Below are 24,249 nucleotides of genomic sequence, written 5' to 3' on the forward strand. Positions count from 1 at the left end.
CTGTCCTTGAAATGTGCAGCGGCGGCGAAAAGGGCAAACAGAATGCTAGGAATGATTAAGAAGGGGATCACGAACATATCGGAGAAGGTTATCATGTCACTGTACCAGGCCATGGTACGCCCTCACCTGGAATACTGCGCCGTACATGAAGAAGGACACGGTACTACTCGAAAGGGTCCAGAGAAGAGCGACTAAAATGGTTAAGGGGCTGGAGGAGTTGCCGTACAGTGAGAGATTGGAGAAACTGGGCCTCTTCTGCCTTCAAGAAAGGAGACAGAGGGGACATGATTGAAACATTCAAAATACTGAAGGGAATAGACTTAGTACATAAAGACAGGTTGTTCACCCTCTCCAAGGTAGAGAGAATGAGAGGGCACTCTCTAAAGTTAAAAGGGATAGATTCCGTACAAACGTAAGGAAGTTCTTCTTCACCCAGAGAGTAGTAGAAAACTGGAACGCTCTTCCTGAGGCTGTTATAGGGGAAAACACCCTCCAGGGATTCAAGACAGAAGGGGGCCAAAGAGAGACAGGCAGGCATGGCGCAACAGAGAAATACAGGCAGGCAGGGGGCTAGGGAGACAGACAGAAAGAAAGACAGACAGGGGGCCAGGGAGAGACACAGACAAAGAATGACAGACAGACAGCGTCCAAGGAGAGAGAGACAAAGAAAAAAAAAAAAAACCCAGACAGATATCTACTCTAGCACCCATTAATGTAATGGGCTTAAACACTAGTACAAGATAAAATGATAAAAGATTAAAAACAGTGAATCAGGTTACAAATTGATCAAACAACTTTGTTTTTACTAATTTTCTAAAAGTAAAATAAGATGGAGCACGCATAATAATATTATCCAACCAGTCATTCAATTTGCCTGCCCGAAATGCAAGAGTTCTATCCAGAAATCTTTTAAAGCGACAGGCATTTACTGTTGGGTAAGCAAATATATAGATTCTGTATTTAGGCCTGTTAAAATGGTCTAGAAAAAAAATGAGAGACCAGGTACACAAGAAGAGCTATACCACATATTGATTTAAAACAGATACAGGAAAATTTAAACAAAACTCATGCCTCTATTGGTAATAGGGAGTAATAGGTTCCCATTTTTTCAAACCAAAAATCAGCTGAACTGCTGAATTTTTAATAACTCAAAGCCTTTTTCAGTGTTTTCTTATCTGTGCCCATGTATGCAGGTAGGTTTGAACACTACCATCCACCCTAGAGCTTTGTACCTACGTTGCATAGATACGTGCTTAACTTCTAATATTCAATAAGTTACATTCAGAAGTGTGAGCCTCGCCCATCTTCCACCCCAGTGAATGCCCTTCTGTACACGATAAGGTTAACTTTGTATTTAGATTCACTGCCTATGGAATCTGTACCTTTCTCCTCGATGATAGTTTGATAGCCTTTAATATTGTACCTAGGTTCCCTCTGTTTTCTTTAACCCCGCTCTCTGAAACTGTGTTCCACTGTTACCTGCCCTGAGCTTTCTGGAAGGGCAGAAAATAAATAAATATGGAATAACACGTAGCCAGATTACTGGAATTTATGTGCATACAGGAAGTGATACAGGAAGTGATACAGGAGCAAAATTTTCCCCCTCCCCACAGGTTCTCTCTAGCCCCATCCATGGCCCATTCTTGCAAGCTCTGTCCTCATCTGCACAAGCCTCTAGCACTATAAAAATCATAAGTCTTCAAGGCTTGTGTGGTTAAGACAGAGCTTGCAACAATGGGATAGGAACAGAACTCACAGTGGCAGGACGGGGATAAATGTGTCCATATATTAATCTCTAGTACAGTGTTTTTCAACCTTTTTAACACCTATGGACCAGCAGAAATAAAATAATTATTCTGTGGACCGGCATCGGTCCATGGACTGGCAGTTGAAGAACACTACGCTAAGTCGTGGGCCAGACCCCGTCCAATCTCCACCCCAGACCCCGCCCCCATAATAGTACTAATTGCACCTTGCACTTCCCATGCCTCATCTGGAAGCCTTCCCTCTGACATTGCAACGTCAGAGAGAAGGCTTCCGGTTTAGGCGCAGGATGCCCATAGGAGCCACTGCCCATGGCTTTGAGCACTGAATCAGTTAGGAAGAGGGAGCTGGCTCGAAGATAACGCCACATCGATTGCACCGTGGACCGGCGGTTGAAGAACACTGTTTTGGGCTTGATGCATGTGCTGGTCCTGTGGACCGGCAGGAAATTTCTGTGGATCGGCACTAGTCCATGGACCGGTGGTTGAAGAACACTGCTCTAGTACACAGATCCACATGTATATGCCTATATTCAGGTCATTCATGGACATATTTGACACCCACATTATAGAATTATTCCCCATGGGTAGCAAATGCACGCAGCGCTGTCCATTAAATATATAAGAGACAATCCCTGCTCAACAGAGCTTACAATCTAATTAAAACAGACAAACAGGACAAAGTTAAAAAACCTAAGCCCTTTAAAAAAAAAAAAGTCCTCATCCCTCACGATGACCTTTTGGGATGGAAGTTACCGATGGGTTGGCTACAAAGTAGATGTGTTATAGCAGAATGAGACTGCCCAATACTGCCCAAGAATCGCTTCTGCCTCTTATATCGACTTATTGGAAGGAACATTCTATTGACAAAAATACCCACTGAACTTTGCATTAATGTTCTGTGGCAGTACTCTCTTATCCTCTTCATTTGCTCGTCACCAGTGTTCATTATGGAGTGGAAGGGAACAACTAGGGCTGTTCCTCTTGCACCGTTTTGATCCACACATACTGTACGTCCAAGTGAGTCTCTATGAACAAACACAAACCACGGCTCATTTCTCCAATCACCTATTTCCAATCACTTCTTTTTACTCTGGTAAATACAGTGTTGAGTCTGTATCAAAATGTAGTGTCTGCTGTATCTTGCCTCAGCATTTTCCAGAAGAGAGCGACTCCCTAGACACAACTGAGAGATTCAATTAAAAAAAAAACACATGGGTCTAAAATCTGCTACAAATAATTTTTTAGAGGGAGAGGGAATTTATTTATTTATTCAAACAAAATACCATTTTGGCAGCTTCATGTCTCTCTTCCTTCAGCTGGTGATCATGTCTGAAGGGCTGCTCTGTTTTTGTTCAAACATGTTAATACATATAAGCATAGTTGCGTGTGTCTGGTTTCTAAAACAGACCGCAGCCCCCTTCTTTTCTAGGATTTAAACAAGTCAAAGACTTTTCTATAGACACAAAATTGGAGAGATGGGGGAAGGGAACGAGTATTTTTAGATGGGGGAAGGGAACAAGTATTTTTAAAACCATCCAACATTATTTTACTGCAACAAAAAAAAAAAGTGCTGAACAAAGAACAGATCTAGTTATCAAAATGCATTTTTCTGTTGAAGCTGCTATATAAAATAAAGAAATAAAGCAGTAAACATTCCCTTGTTTTAAGTCTTTCCTTACTAGCGGACCCCCTAGGGTTTTAAGGCTTGCAAGCTTATGCCATTAGCAATGCTTGACACCCAACCGTTTTTCTCTTCCCAGCGTTAATAAACACTAATTCACGCCAATAAAAAGCCAGGAGGATATTTCATTCAGCCAGGAAATAAAAGGAAGGGGGAAATACAATCTCAGTCTTACAGGTGGTGAAGAAGATCCAAAGATATTCAAGACAGCAGTTATAATTAGGGCGCTGTTTTATCTGGCACCTCAAGACCACTAGTATCACCACCGCTATCAAAGCAAACATTATAAATTAAAAGAGAAGATGCGTTTATAAAACAAAATTAATTCAAGGAGCCTGAGATGCAAAATATATCCCCTACAGTCAGCAGCACACACCAAAGCAGAAAAAAAATCCTTTATACTGCAATAACCAACTCCTTTTCTCTGTCCTTGACTGGAGCTCCCCCTGCCCTCTTAAAGTAGTAAAGAAACCACTAAGAGACAGAGTATACAAATCCTGACCTCTTAAATTACATATATCTGCAACCTGATCACATTTACTTAAGAGTAAGGGAAAGACAGGAGCAAAACCTACACCAGAATGGGCGACTGTTCCTGAACACGACTCACACAGACGTACAAGCATGAATGGCCTCAGGACCAGGAAAGCGGTACAAAATATATTAAATAAACAAGGGAAATCTGTACTGTTATCTAAATGCAACTGATCTTAAGCGACTACTATTAAACCCACAAAAAAATAAAAGCCAATAACCAAAAGATGAAGCACAGAGACCAGAAACTGCAAATCAGAAAGAACATCTGACTTGTATCTGGCAAGTCTCCCCTTCGACATGCTTTGGGAGACAAAACTCTCTCATACTAATGTTCATAACGAAATCCAAACATTTTAAAATATGTATTGCAGCGCTGTTTCATGATTTGCACAGATGACAAGACTTTAGCAATTCTCGGAGAAGTCCAAAGCACCATTACTAAAACATTTTCCTTCTGGAGTCTACAGTACGTGGAATATTTTGCCTTTTCTGCTAAAGAGAAAGCAGACCACAAAGTCATGTCGATCTACTCTGGGATTTGGATTAGAGAATGGCACGGTGACAAAATTCATCACCGTCCCCGTCCCCGCGGATAACCGCGGGAAACCATCTTCATGTCATTCTTTAAGGAAAGAGGGAAGAATCAGAGTATGAATGGCCACAACAACTGACCCGCAAGCTTTGCTCTGAAGAATGCAGGTGTAGAAGGACTGAGGTTGAAACAGACACTACAGAATGACAGTCTCTGGTATCCAGAGCAGATATTGTGATGTCATAATGCCTCATTCCAAAAGTGCCTAAGAGCCAATCACATCAGTGATGTCACAATGGCTTCTTGGCTCACATAAGAATCAGAGTATGAATGGCCACAACCACTGACCCACAAGCTTTGCTTTGAAGAATGCTGGTGTAGAAGGATTGAGGTTGAAATAGACACTAGAAAATGACATGGGATTATTTCCCGCGGTTATCCGCGGGGACGGGAACGGTGATGAATTTTGTCACCGTGTCATTCTCTAATTTGGATCATACAATGGCTTGATCACATCACAGGGGCCTAGAGAATGCAGCACCTACAACAGAATAAAGTAAATTGGTAGCTCTGGCTTTCATGTGCATTTCCTGTTGTTACTGTGGCAGTAATGAGAATAAATGCCAAATTTGTGAACATAATGTCTGTAGGCTTGTTTATCACATTTTTAAACAACACTGTCTGCATTATCATACATTTCTAAACAGGAATAATGCAAAAATATACATACACGGGAGTTCATTCTGTCAGTGCTGTTTAAAATGCTAAGGGGGCGATATTAAATGGTGTTTTAATAACTATATATTCAGCCAGCTGCCCCCCCCCCATCCCCGCCTAGATCCATTCCACGTGACTCAGTCTGGATGAATTGTCAGAGTGATTCACACACAATTTTAAAAACTCGGGTGGAGGAGGGGAAGAGACCTTATCCTCTCACCAATAAACAAGGAATAGTGATGCTGCAAATTATTTCAAAGCAAAGTGGCCCGTCCTCTCCCATTCCATACAATACCAACGGGGTCGTCGGCAAGGAAAAGTCGCCGAGCTCATTGCAGCTTTGGGTTTTTGTTTTTTTTTTACACCTGCCCTTACCTTTGAGGAGCTTCTGCCCTTCTGGGATATTTGGGGAAACCAGTGCTGTGTAACCTTCTTCGGAAAAACCTGGCACGCAGGTAGGTCTGACTGTAAAGTCCCTAATGTGCTGTGCCTGCAAAGAGCAGAAGAGAGGCAAAACGTTACACTTTTCGGTTGATTTTTTTTTTTTTTTTTCACGCTCTGCAACCTGTTTGTGCGTCTGTCGGGCGAAAGACCTGAGCAGTGCAATTCTAGAAGTCAGAAGCCTCCACGAAATGTATGCAGGACATGGAGGAATGCGCACGTCTCTGAAACTAATGGAAGGGATCGTGATTTTAAAAAAAAAAACAAAAAAAAACCAAAACAACCCAACAACCTGAAAGTGCAGCCACTAACACTGTCCATTTATTTACTTCCAGGAGCTTCATAGGATATCCGGAGGTTGTGATAAGGCAGAACACGCTACAGGGATTCAAAGACGGTTTGGATAAATTCCTGAAGGATAAGGGGATTGAGAGGTACGGATAGAAGTAGAGATAGGTTATAGGAAGAGTCAGGGACCACTTGGCAGACCTGATGGGCCGCCGCGGGAGCGGACTGCTGGGTGCGATGGACCTCTGGTCTGACCCAGTGGAGGCAACTTCATATGTTCTTAAATATATAAACCTCTTTCAGCTGGAATGGAGAACATTAAACACCCAGCTCTAATATCTGGAAAAAAAAATACGGTTTACTTTTACTTTTATATATATATATACTTTTATATAAGTAAACCGTATTTTTTTTACAAATAGTATATATATATATAAAAGTAAACTGTATTTTTTTTCCAGATAGTGTATATATATATATATATATATATATATATTATCAAAGAGGGCAGAGGGGCAAATCAGAAAGGAGAGGAGTACCCAGAAGAGGTGCCCCTTTCCAAACCACCCCAATTCCCACCACCTGTAACCCACAACCACCCGTGTACACTCTGCACCGCTGGATATACCACTTCTCAGGTTAAAAAAAAACCTCAAAAACCGAGCAGTGACTGCAATAAAAACGATTCTCTTGCGCCGAGGCTTAGAGATTTGGTTTGCCGAAAGCCCGAGTCAGGGGGACTCCGATTGGGGCAAACACTGTATGGGAGTCTCTTCCTGCCCACAGCAGAGAGACACCTAGTTCAACGGGAGAAGGGATGGGAAAAAAGAGCGCTGTCCATCGCAAACGAAAAAAAAAAACCACGTGGTGAGAAGATCGGTGATTCTACTTTGCTATATCCGGAGACCCAGCGGCCAAACACTTTCCCCGTTGTATTAGACGCATTGGCAAGTCGGTGTTTTAGATCTTTGCAAAGGTAATTAAGCACCAGAGAAATCTAGCGATTGAAAAGCAAGCAGCGTGCATATGTTTTTTGTTGGGGGGGGGGGAGGTTGGAAACCGCTGGATCCCTCCCCCAACTTTGCAACACCACTCGTTTTTCAGTCGGTTCCAAGGCAGACAGATCGGTTATTCCATCAAATGTCAACTTTCATTATAAGCTCAGCAGAGGAAAAGGATCCCCCCACCCCCCATTACAGGGTTTCAGGAGGGGAGAATTCCAAAAGGATCCAACTAAAATACTGTCAAAATGACAACGAAGTCTTGGTTTTGGGGGGCTGCGGGGGGTGGGAAGGGGGGAAACCCGCCCCTGTTCTTTGAGAAGCAGTTCAAGCTCCAGCCGTGCCGGGGAGTTGTCAGATGCCCAGCACCCGGGCATGCGAACGCCGGCTCCCCAGCCTTGCCCAGACCTGCGATTAGGGAGCAAAGAGGCCGAGGTGGGCGGGAAAGGAGCGACCCCGGATGGGTCACCGGGATTGCAAGGGGAAGCAGTGGGAGGCAATTTCCCGAGCACGGAGAAGGAAAGGGGGAGGGCAGAGGGAGGAAGCCCAAATCCTGGCAACTTACCCGGAGAAAGCCAGCCAAGACGAGCAGCAGCAGCAGCACTGGACCGGAGCCCGCAGACATCTTGCGGGCTCGCCGCGTCTCCCCTGCCCCTTTCCCTGCCGTGCAAACTCCGACGCCCGCCCGCCACCTCTCCCCTTAGCTCGCGCTCCTCCGCTTTTTTTTTTCCCCCCCCTAGTTCTGAAGCGCAGGTGAAGCGGAGCCTGGTGCAGCCCTGCTCGGCCCCGCCCCCGGCCCCGCCCCCTGACGTTTGGGCCCGCCCTGACTCCTCCCCCCAACCGCAGCCCGGAGCCGGAGCGCTCGGATGCGGCCCCCGGGGCCGCTTTGGAGTTTTACGCTGCAAGATGGGTGCTTAGTGCTCCCCACCACCACCACCCGCTCCCATCCCTCAGTCCGTCTCTCCGAAGGAGGAGGCGATTGAAATAACGGTGCATTATTTCATTTTAGTCTAATCACTAAGAGATTGCAGGAGGATGAGTGTGAAAAGAACATCTAGCCTCTGCTATGTGGGACAGAGGACCCTCGGGTAGCTGATCTGTCTGCCAATTAAGAGTCCGCTTACTAAACAACTAGGGGTCGCAAATGTAATATTGCTAGCCAATTTATCCTGTCTTTTTAATTTTTTTTTGCCTTCATTATTTTTAGCTGATTTCTTCATCTGGAAAGTCTTCCTTAGCCTACTGTCTTTCTTGTTTTTTATCTATGCAAATAAAGATCAGAATTAAGCTGATATATCCGATTTGGATGATGGACTATGCAAATGCAGTCTGCAAGTGCTTGTACTACTGAACGGGAGCCAAGTTTACTGTTCTTAAGAGGGGACATTTTTTATGGGAAACTGGAGAGAGAATTACAATGTTACACGTTTTCTCCTAAATTCCATAAAGTTTGGCAAAAATCAGGGACCTCCGTGGGTGCTCCTAGCCGATGTAGGCACCTAACGTAGGGCCCCTTTTACAAAGCCGCAGTAGTGGTGCTGCTGCTGTAAATGCACCAAAGCCCATTGGAATCGAATGGGCTCTGGTGCATTTGCTGTGACTTTGGGCATGATTCTGGAAACGGCAACTGCCCCAGTAGGTGCCTACAAAATGGGCGCCTACCACATGTCGATCACTGGTAGGAACTGCGTCCAGAATTGTACCTATTTTTAGTACGAATTCCTTAAATGTAGGCCAGCGTTTTACAAGCCTACATTTAAGGTATCTGACTCGCCCCTACGGAGGTGCCTAGGCATGCCTAAGACCACTTCTGGCATAAGCCACACTTACACCAGAACTTAGGCATCCATAGGCGTGCCTTTGTTTACCGCATCAATTAGAAAAAAAAAAGTGCCTCCAGATTGGTCCATTAGATGACTGTAGGATGCTTATTACCGGTTCATAGACAGTAACGCGGAAGACAAAGACGCGCGCCGACAACTGAGTGCAAGACGGAGGTGCACGCCGAAGAAAAAGACTGTTTTTAGGGGCTGCGATGGGGGTTTTGTTGGGGAGCCCCCCTCCACTTAATACAGATCGCGGTGGCGTTGTGGGGGGTTGTAACCCCCCACATTTTAGTGAAAACGTAACTTTTTCCCTAAAAACAGGGAAAAAGTTAAGTTTTCAGTAAAATTTGGGGGGTTACAACCCCCCAAACCCCTCACAACGCCCCCACAACGCGGCGCAATCTGTATGAAGTAAAGTGGGGGGGGTTCCCCCCCACGCCCCCCGTCGTAGCCCCTAAAAACAGTCTTTTTCTTCGGCGCACACCTCCACACTGCGCTCAGTTGTCTGTTCGCGCCTTTGTCCCGGCGTGCTTTTGACCCGACACCCTTATTACCACCTACAAGTCAGGATGCCATTTTTAGAATCAGGCCTGTGAATGTTTATGTTTAGCTAAAACTTGCTACACCACGTTTTCTGTCAAAGTAGTATACACCAAAACAATTCTAAGTTAAACATATGAAAAGAACCCCAATTAAAATAGGCCAGACAACACACAGCAAGGGCTAGCATTCCGTACATTAAATACAGGAGATTTCTAGGCTTCAAGGTCCCAGAGAGAATTGATATTGAGAGGATGTATCAAAGACAAGATCAAAGAAATGAGTTTTTAACATAGATTTAAACTTTTTGAATGGAAGCTCTGTGCGAAGTAGTGCTGACTTGATACACAACCCAACAACGCAGACCCCTGATATGTACAACGGGGTGTGCTGTTGTACATTTCAGAGGTCCGCGTTGCCGTGTTGGTTTGTTTGGTTTGGATTATGGAGTTTTTTTCTCCTGGTCTTATGGTGTATTCCCCTTCTCCCCACCATCATCCAGATTCTCCCTAGCTTCCCGGTCTTACTTTCAAAACTAATTACAGCTTGTAGAAGATCCCCGGTGATATAGCGATTCTAGCAGGCTGCCGTTGGCCCCCGCTGCACGTTCCCTCTGCCGTGGTCCATCCTAGACCAAAACAGAATGTGATGTCAGAGGAGGGGCGGGACTGCGGCAAATTGAATGTGTAGAGGAGGCCAATGGCAGCCTGCTAGGATTGCTACAGCACTGGCAATGCTCTGCAGGCCTTAATTAGTTTTGAAGGTGAGGCCAGGGAGTAAGCCTGACGATGCTAGAGAGAAGGAGGAAAACATGCCAGTCGGGGGCCCCTATATCCACGGAACCAAGGTAACCCAGCGCTGGCACCTAAGCAGCACTTTCCGACTGAACCCCCCCTCCCTCTAAAGCAGTAGTGGCAGTGGATGGACGGCCAGCAAAAGGCAGCGCTTAGGACAGGCTCTTTGCTGCCAGAGCGCTGCCGCTCCTGCTTTAGGAGGCCCAAAGGTACGGGGAGGGAGGGTTGGTCACCGAATTGGCAAGTCCAATTTTTTAAGGAAACAAATCCATTCAAATCAATTCACCAAAGTGAATCAGGCAGCACTAGTCCAAAGTAACCTATCCCCACCTACATGGCCTATCCTTAGCCTCTCAACATCCCTGCTTTTACCTGGAGGTGATCACTGGTGTTGTATTGGCCTGGAAGTTGTTTTGTTTCCTGGAACCAGATGGGTGAGAGCAGAGAAGCCGCTCTCATCCCAGACCACTACACCACTACGGATCACCTCTGAGTAAGACCTTGGTGTTTTGAGGAGAAAATGAACGGACCAAATGGATGGGGAGTGGGTTACTTTGAATTCATGGGCAGGGCATGTTTTGGGAGAGGGGATTATTGTATTATAGAATCTAGGAGGGTAAAGGAAAATATAATTGGGGGTTGTTGATCATTCTCTTTTACTCAAGTTTTTCAAGTTTTATTAAAATTTTGATGTATCGCAATATCATAAATTAAAAGCGATTTACAATTAAAAACAGGGTCTTAGTTATCTCTTATTTTTTGTACATTTTAGAAATTTATGTCATTATTTGTACATCGCTTAGTAATTGTGATAGGCGATTAATCAAATAACTAATAAACTTGAAACTTGAAACTTATTAACTACAACAAATACACGAACATTATGAACTGATATGTAGGGGAAGTAGGGGGAACTACAATAAGCATAGGAAAAGGAAACATAAAAGGTAAATACAAAGGGAACATAAACATTTTTAAAAGTATTAACACAAATTAAAAAGAGAACATTAAGAGTTTAAAAAAAAAAAAAAAAATTCTCAGAACCTAAGACAGAGGAGACGGGCAGAGATCGGGGTCAAAAGAGAATCCGACAATTAGGTCTCAAAGGCATCCTTGTACAACCAGCATTTTAACAGTCATTTAAATTTATTTAGTGATTTTTCTTCCTTAATAAATGATGGTAAGGAGTTCCATATTCTGGTCACTCTAACCACAAAGATCGTATCTTGTCTTGTATTTATTATGCTAAGCGATGGAATTACTAGCAGGTTTTTGTCCTCTGATCGCAAACTTCTAGTAGAATATATGGAATAATGTACCTTTCTAGGAATGATGGAGCTTTAATTGTTAATATTTTGAATGTTAATAGTGCTATTTTCTAGGAGATTCTGTGAACAATAGGAAGCCAATGAGCTTCTTTGAGAAAAGGAGTCACATGATTGAATTTTTTCCTATTTGTTATTTTAATTGCAGTGTTTTGAATTAGTTGTAGTCGACGGATTTCTTTAAGAGCTACTCCTTTATAGAGTTGTAATAATATAACTTTGAAATGATCAGTGAATGTACAAGGACATTCAGTGAAGATGAGTCCAAGAAAGGAGCAATTGATCTGATCAAGCGATTGAGGGAAATAGGTATTACTGATATACTCTTAGAATGGTTCAAATTATATTTCCAGGACAGAAGGAATATCGTAAAGATGAGAGACTCAGAATCAACCTCCTTTAAAACAGGAGAAGGTCTATGACGATTAATTTTGTCACCTCTCCTGTTTAATTTTATTTATTTAAAACATTTATAGACCGCTTAAATATCTAAGCGGTTTCCAACAGCAAACACGCACAAAAATTTGCCATAAAACATATTAACATAAAAGACCAACATTCTCAAAATCTCATCTTCTATGGTGACAATGAAATTAGTCTCATTGCAAATGGGCCTCAACAAAAAGTTGTGTCTTTAAGAGCTTCTTAAAGTTAGTACAATTCGTACATAATCTTAGATGCCCAGGTAAATTATTCCATAGATGTACCCCAGCGATACTAAACATTTTTGATTTTGAAGCAACATACCGCACACTTTTTTCCTTAATCGCAGCTAATCTCAAAGCTCCCTCTGATCTCAGCATTCTACCAGGTCTATAGATCTCCCACAGGGCACCAAATCATGCAGGTGCCGATCTGTATAGAACCTGGTAGATCAGGGTCAAAACTCTGTACTGTACTTAACCAGTGGAGTTGTTTCAGGACTGGCGAGATGTGAGCCATTCTAGGTATATCAATAATTGTGCCGCTGAGTTCACTAACAACTGCAGGGCCTTGTTCTTTACTTGTGTCAGACCAAGGTACAGTGAATTACAATAATCCAATTTCAGCAAAATTAGCCCCTGTACCACAGATCTAAAGTCAAAAGATATTAACATAGACTTCAACCTATATTGTGTATGCAGCTGTGTGTATCCCCCTTGGATGGTCTTCAAAATTTGTTACCCCATCTTAAGTGTTGAATCTATGCAGATTCCCAAAACTGTCAACTCTTGTTTTACTTCCACTTGCACACCTAACACATTCAATTTTTCTACTTGAATTTCTTCCAGTTCATGACCCACAAACATAATTTCTGTTTTATTAACATTCAATTTCAGACCACGTGACAACATCCATTTATCTACCTCCTCCATACAATAATTCAAATGTTCAATCCCTTGTGTGCTTTTACCAATTGGAAAGTAAAACAGTATGTCATCACAAATTAAAACTCAACCCAGAAAAATCAACGTTGTCAATATTCACCCTACATGATTAAGTAGTCTTACCATCACAGATAAAACTAGGACATACCCCGATCCTACTTGTAACCAGCAGAAAAATACTAGGAGTAATTCTAGACTCAAAATTAACCTATCATCTACAAATTTCTAAAATAGTGAAAAACTCATTTTTTAAATTGCGCCTAATAAGGTCAATTCGCTCATTATTGTTACCCTGAAGCCCTGAACATTCTAGGCCATTTACTTGTCATCCAGCAAATCGACTATTGCAACTGTCTTTATGCCGGATTACATCAAAAGGATATACTGTACAAATTACAGGTAATATAGAATACGGCTATCAGACTAATCCATGGTCTTCAAAAATTTGATCACATCACTCCATTCTTGAAAAACACTCATTGACTCCCTGTGAAATATTGCATTGTATATAAATTACTCTTAGTTACATTCAAGGTACTGACAACAGATGAGCCACAAACAACTTCTTGTAATTCCATCTCACAAAGAAATTGTTCATGAACATATCAGAGATGCAATTCTCTCTGTTAATGGCCCAAAGTATTGGAACTCCTTACCATTACTGCTTAAATCAATAACTTCTAGTTTAAAGAAAACCTGAAAACTTACCTCTTCTTTGATGCATATTCCCAACTCTAAAGGATAGCGCTGTTGGTATCATGAAAAACAGAAAAAATTTCCCCAATATGTTTTTGTTCCCTTACTTTCTTTATGATATAGAAACATAATGGCAGATAAAGGCCATATGACTCATCTAGTCTGCCCATCTACAGTAACCATTATCTCTTTCTCTCTCCGCGAGATCCCACATGCCTATCCCAGGCCCTTTTCAATTCAGACAGTCTCTGTCTCCACCACCTCTTCTGGGAGACTGTTCCATGCATCTACCACCCTTTCTGTAAAAAAGTATTTCCTTAGATTACTCTGGAACCTATCACCTCTTAACTTCATCCTATGCCCTCTCATTGCAGAGTTTCCTTTCAAATGAAAGAGACTGGACTCATGCGCATTTACCAGGGTTGAGGAATTGGAGACAATTTTGGGTACTTGGAGTCAGAGTTGTGGGTACCAGAAACTGAGGAGTCGGAGGATTTATCTACCAACTCCACAGCCCTGGCATTTACATTACATAGGTATTTAAACGTCTCTATCATATCTTCCCTTTCCTGCCTTTCCTCCAAAGTATATAGATTGAGATCTTTAAGTCTGTCTCCATAAACCTTATGATGAAGACCACATACCATTTTAGTAGCCTTCCTCTGGACCAACTCCATCCTTTTTATATCTTTTTGAAGGTGCAACCTCCAAAATTATACACAATATTCTAAATGAGGTCTAACCAAAGTCTCATACAGGGGCATCAATACCTCCTTTTCCCTACTGGCCATACCTCTCTCTATGCAACCTAGCATCCTTCTAGCTTTCGCCATCACCTTTTCAACCTGTTTGGCCACCTTAAGATCATCACATACAATCACACCCAAGTCCCACTTTTCTGTTGTGCAATAAGTTCTTCATCCCCTAAACTGTACCGTTCTTTTTCCCAAACCTTAATTTCATGTATTTTATGTCGATTTTATTGTTTTTTGCAATTTCTTTTAGATTTTAAGCTGCCCTGAAGGTTCTCCCTAGAGCAGGGTAGAAAATTTTTATAATAAACTTGGCAAACTTGTATTATTAGGGAGTTTCAGGGTTCTGATTGAGGGCTGTCAGCAGGTTTGGAGATGTGATTGAGAAATGTTAGAGATTATGATTAAGGAGTATCAATATATGTTCAGGTTGTGACTGAGGAGTATTAGGGGATTCATGGTTATGATTGGAGGTATTGGGGGTTCAGGGATGTGATCGGGAGTATCAGGGAGTTTGGAGTTATGATCAGCAGGTATTGAAGAGCTCGGCGTTGTGATTGTGGGTGTTAGGGAGCTCAGGTTTGACAGATGATGCATGGGATGAAACAGAAGCATAGCCAGGTTTTGGCACTGGGAGGGTGGACAGTGTAAAGAAAATAGGTGCCAGCATGAGTAGGTTTATAAAGCAAAGTTGCTTACCTGTAACAGATGTTCTCCGTAGACAGCAGGGGAATGCAGCCACACTTGTTGGTGAAGTCCTTTGACTGAGTCTGTGTGCCGGTGCTCTCCCCTAGCTGGGTAAGCTTTTGGCTTACTGGGCATGTGCAGGAGTCTAAACACCTAGGGCCCCTCCCCTCTGCTATCAGTATGTCTCTAGCTATGAACAGGAATGAGACGAGGGGGATGGAGGGCAGCTAAATGTGGCTGCATTCCCCTGCTGTCTACAGAGAACACCTGTTAGAGGTAAGCAACTTTGTGGAAAAAGGGAGCATCTAGAAGGTCCAGCAAGAATCGGTACCATATTTGTCTGGGCCAATGAGAAGCAATTAGTATGATGTGAGCATTGTCTGCAGTTACTTTCTGAAGAACCTTGGAAATCTGGGAATGGTGGGAAGGCATAAAGAAGGTTTTTATCCCAGTTTATGGAGAAAGCATTCCATGCTATTGCTTGGGGAACTGGATGAAGACAGCAAAATATGCTGCATTTGGCATTGTCTTTGGAAGCAAAGAGATCCACTGTGGGAGTCCCCCAATGGTGGAATATTTGTTGCAGAATGGCAAGGTGGATAGTCCACTTGGGAGGGACAAGTTTCCTGCTCAAAGAGTCTGCAAGGATATTGTGTTCTCCTAGAATATATACCGCTTGCAAATGAACCTGTAGTGTCAGAGCATAGGTCCACAGGCGATATGCTTCTCTGCAGAGAGGAAGGGAACCCGAATCTCCCTGCTTGTTGACGCAGAACATCGTCACTTGATTGTTTGAATGAGAATACGTTTGTTGTGGATCCAAGGATGGAAGGCTTGAAGAGCGTAATACACTGCACTTAGTTCTAAGTGGTTGATGTCAACCTTTGGCCTTGCTTGCACAAATGGTACAGGTGCACCCCCCTAGCCTTGATTAGACGCATCCGTCATTATAGGGACGGATAGTGAATCCACCAAAGGAGTGAATTCTGAACCTTTGCAGGAAGTGGAACCAACTTGGCGAGAGACTGATGACGCTGATCCCAGTGTAACTTTAATAACATAGTAGATGATGGCAGATAAAGACCCGAATGGTCCATCCAGTCTGCCCAACCTGATTCAATTTAAATTTTTTAAATTTTTTCTTCTTAGCTATTTCTGGGCAAGAATCCAAGGCTTTACCTTGTACTGTGCTTGAGTTCCAACTGCCGAAATCTCTGTTAAGACTTACTCCAGCCCATCTACACCCTCCCAGCCATTGAAGCCCTCCCCAGCCCATCTTCCACCAAATGGCCATATACAGACACAGACCGTGCAAGTCTGCCCAGTACTGGCCTAGTTCAATGTTTAATCTTATTTTCTGATTCAGATCCTTTGTGTTCATCCCACGCTTCTTTGAACTCAGTCACAGTTTTACTCTCCACCACCTCTCTCGGGTGCCACTGTAAAGGCCTCATGTGGAGTCTTGCATTCAGTACAAGGGATATTGATGCTGCCATGTGACCCAGGAGACGGAGAATGGTGGCAGGGCTGATGAACGCCTGAAGTGGTCTGCCAGAGCGATGATGGACTGATGTCTGTCTTGAGGAAGATAAGCCCTTGCAGTGTCTGTGTCTAGTAGAGCTCTGATAAACGTGAGGGAGCAAGTTGGAGTCAGATTGGACTTTTGGAAATTGATTATTAACCCTAGAGACGGACAGTTCGAACAGTGCGAAGGATGAATTAGAATGTGAGTGTATGCATCCTTGAGATCTAGGGCAGCTAACCAGTTATATTTCTGTAAGAGAGGAAGAATTGCTGGAAGAGAAATCATCCTGATCTTCTCTTTCTTTAGGCAAGCATTGAGGAAACTGAGGTCAAGAATGATGCAACCATTTTAGTAGCCTTCATCTGGACTGTCTCCATCCTGTGTACTGTATATTTTTTTGAAGGTGCATCTCCAGACTTGTACACAATATTCTTAGGCCCCCTTTTATCAAGTCGTGTTAGGATATTTTGTCGTCAGCCGCTGCGGTAAAAGCTCCGACACTCATAGGAATTCCTTTGAGCGTTGGAGCTTTTACCGCAGCAGCAGGTGATAAAAAGCCCTAATGCGGCTTGATAAAAAGGGGCCTAAATGAGGTCTCAACAGGGACATCAATACCTTTTTCCTACTGGCCATACCTCTTCCTATACACCCTAGCATCCTACTAGCTTGCACTGTCAACTTTTCAACCTGTTTGACCACCTTAGGATCATCACATACAATCACACCCAAGTTCAACTCCTCTTTCATGCACATTTTCGTGGAATATTTGTTTGTTTGGATTTGGTTCACGTCATTTTGCCACACAAGCTTCAATTTTCTTTGACTGAAAAATTTGTGTAAGAGGATTTCCTTACCATATTTCAATTCTACACATAATTTGGGATAACAATAACTTTATCCACATGTCCGAAATTTAAAATAGATTAACTTCTGCACAGAACTGCCCAGGAAGGTCTTGAAAGAAATGTGATGCCATCATAGCACTCTGATTAATTGAGCAGCACACAATGAAATAACTGTGTATTGAAAAAATCTAAGGAGCAGTACAAACTTCTTATGGCATTTCAAATTATTTAATCATAAAATTTCTCCTGAGCTCGTTTGATCTGAAACTTCATTACAGCCCTGAATGTTAATGTACTGCAGAAAATGCATCATAAATTAATAACTCTGAGCCTGTGTGTGTCCGTCCTGCTGAGGCCAACTGTAGTTTCAGTATCTTTTCTAGCTCGCGGAGAGTTAGCCAATGCTTGGGTGGACTCTAAATGCAAATATTTAATTAAGGGGCCCTTTTTCTAAGCCACACTAGTAAACGGGGTTAATGCACCCTAATTCAGGTCTTTCCTACGAGCTAGGCCCATTTATAGTGAGGCTATGAAATAGCCATTTAAAAAAAAAAAAAAAAATTTGTTGACCTTCTGGCTATGTGTTAATGTTAGCATTCTTGTGTGGCCATTTAAAAAAATTAATGTGGGAGAACTTAGGGCTAAATTCTATAAACGATGCCTAGTGGCACATACATTGTAAGTACCGCTCGGCACAGCTGTCAATCAGCCATGCAGCACCTAGGCATACTTAGATGTCACTAGGCATCCTGGAAATAGGTGCCAGAATACAAGAGCAGTTTGAAAAGTGTGGTAAAAAAACAAACAAATCCAAGTTAAACAAATGTTTTGGGTTTTTTTATTTGACAAAACCTATTTTTCCGAGGGGATGGAAAAATTGGACGCTCGTTGGACAACGTGTACAGCCCTTGATGGAGACTTTGGGCTCCTTTTATCAAGCCGCGCTAGCGGTTTAACGCACGTATAATAGCGTGCGCTAAGCCACGGGACGTGCTAGCTGCTACCACCTCCTCTTGAACAGGCATTAGTTTTTGGCCAGCGCGGGGTGTTAACGTGTGATGAAAAGTCGCGCGCATTAACCCCACTAGCGAGGCTTGATAAAAGGAGCCCTATGTTGAGAAATACTTGTATAACTGCTTTTTGAAAAAAAAAAATGTAACTTTTTTTTTTTACCAATCTTTTCAAACCACCCTCGTATTAGGCTAGATTTTACGTAGCCTAATTTACTGGCAACACCTTAGTCATCCACACCTATTCTCCGCCTTTAACCACACCTTCATTACAGATGGGTATCAGAGATCATCTCAACTTAGATGTCGCTAGGCATCTTTTCGGCGCCAAACTCTTAATTGTTAATTTAATTTAATTTTTTTTTTTTTTTGATTGGCTGAAAACTGGTATGTCAATTACCATGCCAATTTAAAAAAAGTTGTGTACAGATTCTGAAGTTAGGTGTATTTAGGAATCCTTGATCAGGGTGCCTAGTGACACCTAATTTTGGCATCCTTTACAGAATCCGGCCCTCACTGCCTTCTATTTAGGATGCCCTAAGGGCTCCTATGGAAGTTCTAATAACACAAGTCACCCAGAATAAAGATAATTACATTACATTAGTGTCTTTTATTCCGCCAATACCTTGCGGTTCTAGGCAGATTACAATAAGAGGAGATTCTGGTCATATCCAGAAGATTACAAGATAGCTATTTGGTTGGAACTGTTAGGATCTGGAGATAGACTGAGGTAACCGGTTATATCATGAGCTTGTCTTGATAAATTTCCTAAATAACATGGTTTTGATTTCTCTTCTGAAGGTTTTGTAGTTTAGTGCTGAGGTCAGCAAATCGGCAAGGTGGATGTCTAGTTTTGCTGCTTGCGTGGCTAGCAGCCCATTGTGCATTTTCTTCTGCTGTCTGCCTTTTATTGGTCAGCTGCTATTTATGATATTACATATAATTGGAAGGATTGGGGGAGATTAAATTATAACTTTTGGTGGAATTCTTTATGCCATATCTATAAAATGGAAAGATTTATTGCTTTACAAAGGGGATACTTTAAGAAATTTCAGGATGTGTGGAAACCATTAACAAAATATTGTAAGGATTAAGTAAAATTATTTCCCTTTTATTTATCAGTTCAGGATGTAGGGAGGGGGGTATTTTATTATTACATATATTATATAATAATGGAATATATGGTTGGGAGGGATGGGAAAGGGGAAGGGATAAAAATTTATATAATGTACCAATGATTGTTTGTAAGTGATATATTTATTGTTACTGTGAATGAATATATTTTACACTTAATGTAATTTTGAAAATGAATAAAGACTTTAAAAAAAAAAGATATTACCTCAGATTGTAAGTATAATTTGATAACTATTTGATAAACTCTATGTAGCAGGTATAATTCTTTGTAACATTTAACTCTATACAAAATTGTATGTTACAATATGTTGCCTGTAAAACGCCTAAAACTCTAATTGAGGATTCAGCAGGATATAAGATTATACGTAACAAAATACAGCAGTAATGTCAGCACGCTAGCTGATTAGCACATCCACGCCCATTCTCTGCCCCTGACATGCCCTGTCTAAAAAATATGTTAAAAAAAAAATTATGCACTATATATGTGGTGCTGAAAAATATCAGTCCCCAAAAGAGCATTATTCTATAAGCCACGCTTAAAGTTAGGCACAGTCTATAGAACAGTGCTTACACCTTGGAACAGTGCCTAACTTTAGGCACGGCCATTTGCACCAGTGAAAATGTGATGCAAATAGTTAACAAGAATTATTTAAAAAAAGGATGGTTAACAAGACTAAGAATGTTATAATGCCCCTGTATCGCTTCATGGTATGACCTCACCTAGAGTATTACGTTCAATTCTGGTCTCCTTATCTCAAGAAAGATATAGCGGCACTAGAAAAGGTTCAAAGAGCAACCGAGATGATAAAGGGGATGGAACTGCTCTCGTATGAGGAAAGACTAAAAAGGTTAGGGCTCTTCGGCTTGGAAAAGAGACGGCTGAGGGGAGACATGATTGAAGTCTACAAAATCCTAAGTGAGTAGAATGGGTATAAGTGGATCGATTTTTCACTCTGTCAAAATTACAAAGACCAGGGGACATTCGATGAAGTTACAGGGAAATACTTTTAAAACCAATAGGAGGAAATATTTTTTCACTCAGATAATAGATAAGCTCTGGAAAGCATTGCCAGAGGTTGTGGTAAGAGTGGCTAGCATTGCTGGTTTTAACAAAAGGTTTGGACAAGTTCCTGGAGGAAAAGTCCACAGTCTATTATTGAGAAAGACATGGGGGAAGCCACTACTTGCCCTGGATCAGTAGCATGGAATGTTGCTACTCCTTGGGTTTTGGCCAGGTATTAGGGACCTGGATTGGCCACTGTGAAAACAGACTAGTGGGCTTGATGGTCCATTTGTCTGATCCAATAAGGCTATTCTTATGTTCACCTAAATTTAGGTATGGATGCCTTTATTCTATGACTACTGTACATGCGTAACTTAAAGGAATGCCCCTGATCCACCCACGATCCACCCATTGACTCATGCATAAAATTTAGGTACATAATTTATAATATAATTAGTGCCAATAATTGCCAATTAGCTTTTATTTAATTAATTTGAGCATACAAATTTGGTACGTGCCCAAATTTGTTTACGTAATTTCTAGCCAATTATTGACACCAATTAGCTTTTATTCAATTAATTTGAACATACAAATTGGGTACACGCCCAAATTTGTGCAATTTCCAGTGCTTTTACCGCTTTGTCGATGTAAAAACTACAAAAAGATTTAGGGGGTTAATGTGCACACATGGCAAAACTAACAACATTTTAGCATGTCCTGTGTTAGGTCATTTTTCCCGCTTTAAGCCTGCATTAGAGCTTAACACGGCTTAGTAAAAGAGACCCTAAATCAATTATTCTACAGCTCCCAAAATAGCTGAGGTCTAGTCTTTCTACTTGTGTGTTGTTCAGCAGTTTTATTCCCCTTTGTGTTGGACAATATCTTCCAAAGAAATAAAGCAGGCAGTGAAGTGATCTGCTGCCTCCCCCCGATAAATAAATAGAAAAGAAAGATGGTTGAGTTTATGCATTGATTCATTCTGTTACCTGTTTTAAAATACATGTGCTAGGCAGTACGTGTTGTGGTGATGAAGAGTTGATGAAGGCATCTTTTCTTATGAGACCCAACTATATTAGTTCTCATATTACTGACTTCACAAAGGGAGCAGAGCTCTCCAAACAAGTTAATCAAAGATGTACTCTGTTAGTCCAATACAAACAGTAGTCTCAACTCCATCCTTTTTGCCAACCCATAGTTCAAAAGTTTAGAAGTTGATAATAACATTGGAAGAACATGGATTACGAAGGGGTGCTGAAAAGTTCTCAGCCCAACCATGACGAGAATGACGTCGAAATGATTCAACCAATGATCTGAAACAATGTCAAAACACAGAATTTCATTTCTGCAAATTGGGACTTAAACAAAATAAGATAGCACTCTTCAGCTACGGTGACAAAATAACGCTCAGAATTTAGGAAGTTGGTTGGTTGGGCTCAGAACTTTTCGGCACCCTCTCGTAAATGGCATAAAACAATGCATCATAAACTTGTGTTTAGACGATAAAGTCTTGATTGATATTTATTGTATTCAGTTACTTATTGTGATTGCTTTGGTCAGCTCGGTTCATAGACAACCCCGCGAAAGACAAAGGCGCGCACCAACAACTGAGCGCAAGATGAAGGCGCGCGCCAAAGAAAATTACAGTTTTTAGGGGTTCCGATGGGGGTTTTTGTTGGGGAACCCCCCCCATTTTACTTAATAGAGATCGCGCCGGCGTTGTGGGGGGTTTGGGGGGTTGTAACCCTCCACATTTTACTGTAAACTTAACTTTTTCCCTAAAAACAGGGAAAAAGTGAAGTTTTCAGTAAAATGTGGGGGGTTAAACCCCCCAAACCCCCCACAACGCGGTGCGATCTCTATTAAGTAAAATGGGGGGGTTCCCCAACAAAAAACCCCATCGGAGCCCTAAAAACAGTAATTTTCTGTGGCGCGCACCTCCGCGCTGCGCTCAATTGTCTGCGCGCTCCTTTGTCCCGGCGCGCTTTTGACCTGACACCGGTCAGCTCTGCTCTTTTTATTTTTCAATGAAGTTGGAAGGCCCAGTAAACTGATAATTGGAGCATTGGTGTCTCTCCCTAACAACTTCTTTGTGTAGTGCCTAAGTGCCTGTTTATGTACCGGTATGTCTTACAACAGGGTGATACTTTTATGTTCAGTTACCTAAAGTCACATCTCTTCGCAGAAAGTAATAGGAAAAATGTCTGTTCAGGGAACCTTGATAGATTGGTATATGGGAAAGCTAATGTTTTATAGTGCTATTATTAGGAATGGGTAGCCAGAAAATTTTCATTTACTTCCATTTCCCATGTGATTTATGAGAATTTTTAAATTTATTTGGGTCTTTCTGGCCCTTTTGTCATTTTAAAACAAACAAAAAAAATGACCCCAAAATATCCACAGTAAGGAAAATCCAAGAGAAACAAAAAAGCACTGTGGAGTGACGATGTTCCTTAAATGGACTTTATTAGGAAAATCAAAGTTCCAAAGGTACAATTAAATCATCCACATAAAATAAGATCATCCACATTAAAATAAAATAATCCATATAAAGGACCTAGTCCACTAAGGGCGCAGGACCTAACACGGTCCGCGTTTTTCTACATATTCACCACTCTAGGACCCTCAGGGACCCCCGAAGAAGACTTTTTGTCGAAAGGCGTACCATGTTGGGTCCTGCGCCCTTAGTGGACTAGGTCCTTTATGTGGATTATTTTATTTTAATGTGGATGATATTATTTTATGTGGATGATTTAATTGTACCTTTGGAACTTTGATTTACCTAATAAAGTCCATTTAATTAACATCGTCACTCCACAGTGCTTTTTTGTTCCTTTTGTCATTTTGCCAGTATATAATAATAGTCTGCACTGTGTGTGTGTATATGTACACGAGTGTGTGCATGCAGTGATTGACCAATGCTTTATGGTTCCACTACGAAGAAAGAGTGCACACTGTTTCTAAGAGCAGCGTCTCTCAAACTATTTTAGCTCCAGCACACTAAGCGGAGCAAATATTTTTTGCGACACATTATACTTGAAATTATAAAATTGCAAAATCAACAAAAAATTGAATTTGAGAGTTATTTATTTAAAGTTCTTTAAGCTATGAATGGGTAATTGTAACAATGGTGAAACTAAAGTAGATAGATAGATAGATAGATTGAATAATCAATGAAATGGATGAGCTTGATTTTGAGTGCAAATTAACTCAAAATACGCATTTCATCATCCACCTTCTCCAGTCGTTCACTTTTTCTCGATTTAATTTCTGTAGGAGCTGAAAATCCAAGTTTGCAAATATAAGATCCAACGGTAACAAAGCTTTGATTGCATTGTTGCTCAAGTTAGAATAACTATTGCATAAAAATTAAAATTACTTGCCATCAGTTTTCAAGGATCAATCGCGTCAAAGAATGATGCTTATCTCGGTGGTTGTATCCTTACACACACAGACACTCATAATATTGACAGACTCCTGTGTACGCAATGTACATGTCATCTAGCACAGTGTCCTTGGACCAGTGCCGGTCCACAGAAATTTCCTGCCGGTCCACAGGGCCAGCACGTGCATCAGGCCCAAAACAGTGTTCTTCAACCGCCGGTCCACAGTGCGATCGATGCAGCTTTATCTTCGAGCCAGCTCCCTCTTCCTAATTGATTCAGTGCACAAAGCCACGGGCAGTGGCTCCTACAGGCATCCTGCGCCTGAACCGGAAGCCTTCTCTCTGACGTTGCAATGTCAGAGGGAAGGCTTCCAGATGAGGCACGGGACGTGCAAGGTGC

At 41.8% G+C, this 24,249-nt stretch overlaps 1 protein-coding gene across 2 annotated transcripts in view; it reads right to left on the reverse strand.

Moving 5' to 3' along the window:
- Positions 1 to 7,641, reverse strand: part of CDH4 (cadherin 4) — a 1,411,847-nt gene extending 1,404,206 nt beyond the window's left edge. For both annotated transcript variants that reach the window (XM_033963168.1, XM_033963167.1), the window contains exons 1-2: positions 7,529 to 7,641; positions 5,609 to 5,723 (exon numbers count right to left, since the gene is read on the reverse strand). In XM_033963168.1, coding sequence (XP_033819059.1) covers positions 5,609 to 5,723; positions 7,529 to 7,588 — 175 coding nt within the window. In that variant the 5' untranslated portion in view covers positions 7,589 to 7,641. The remainder of the gene's footprint in view (positions 1 to 5,608; positions 5,724 to 7,528) is intronic.
- Positions 7,642 to 24,249: the final 16,608 nt, after the last annotated feature.

This window comes from Geotrypetes seraphini, chromosome 11, assembly GCF_902459505.1.
Source record: "Geotrypetes seraphini chromosome 11, aGeoSer1.1, whole genome shotgun sequence".
In the NCBI taxonomy this organism is placed as follows: domain Eukaryota; kingdom Metazoa; phylum Chordata; class Amphibia; order Gymnophiona; family Dermophiidae; genus Geotrypetes; species Geotrypetes seraphini.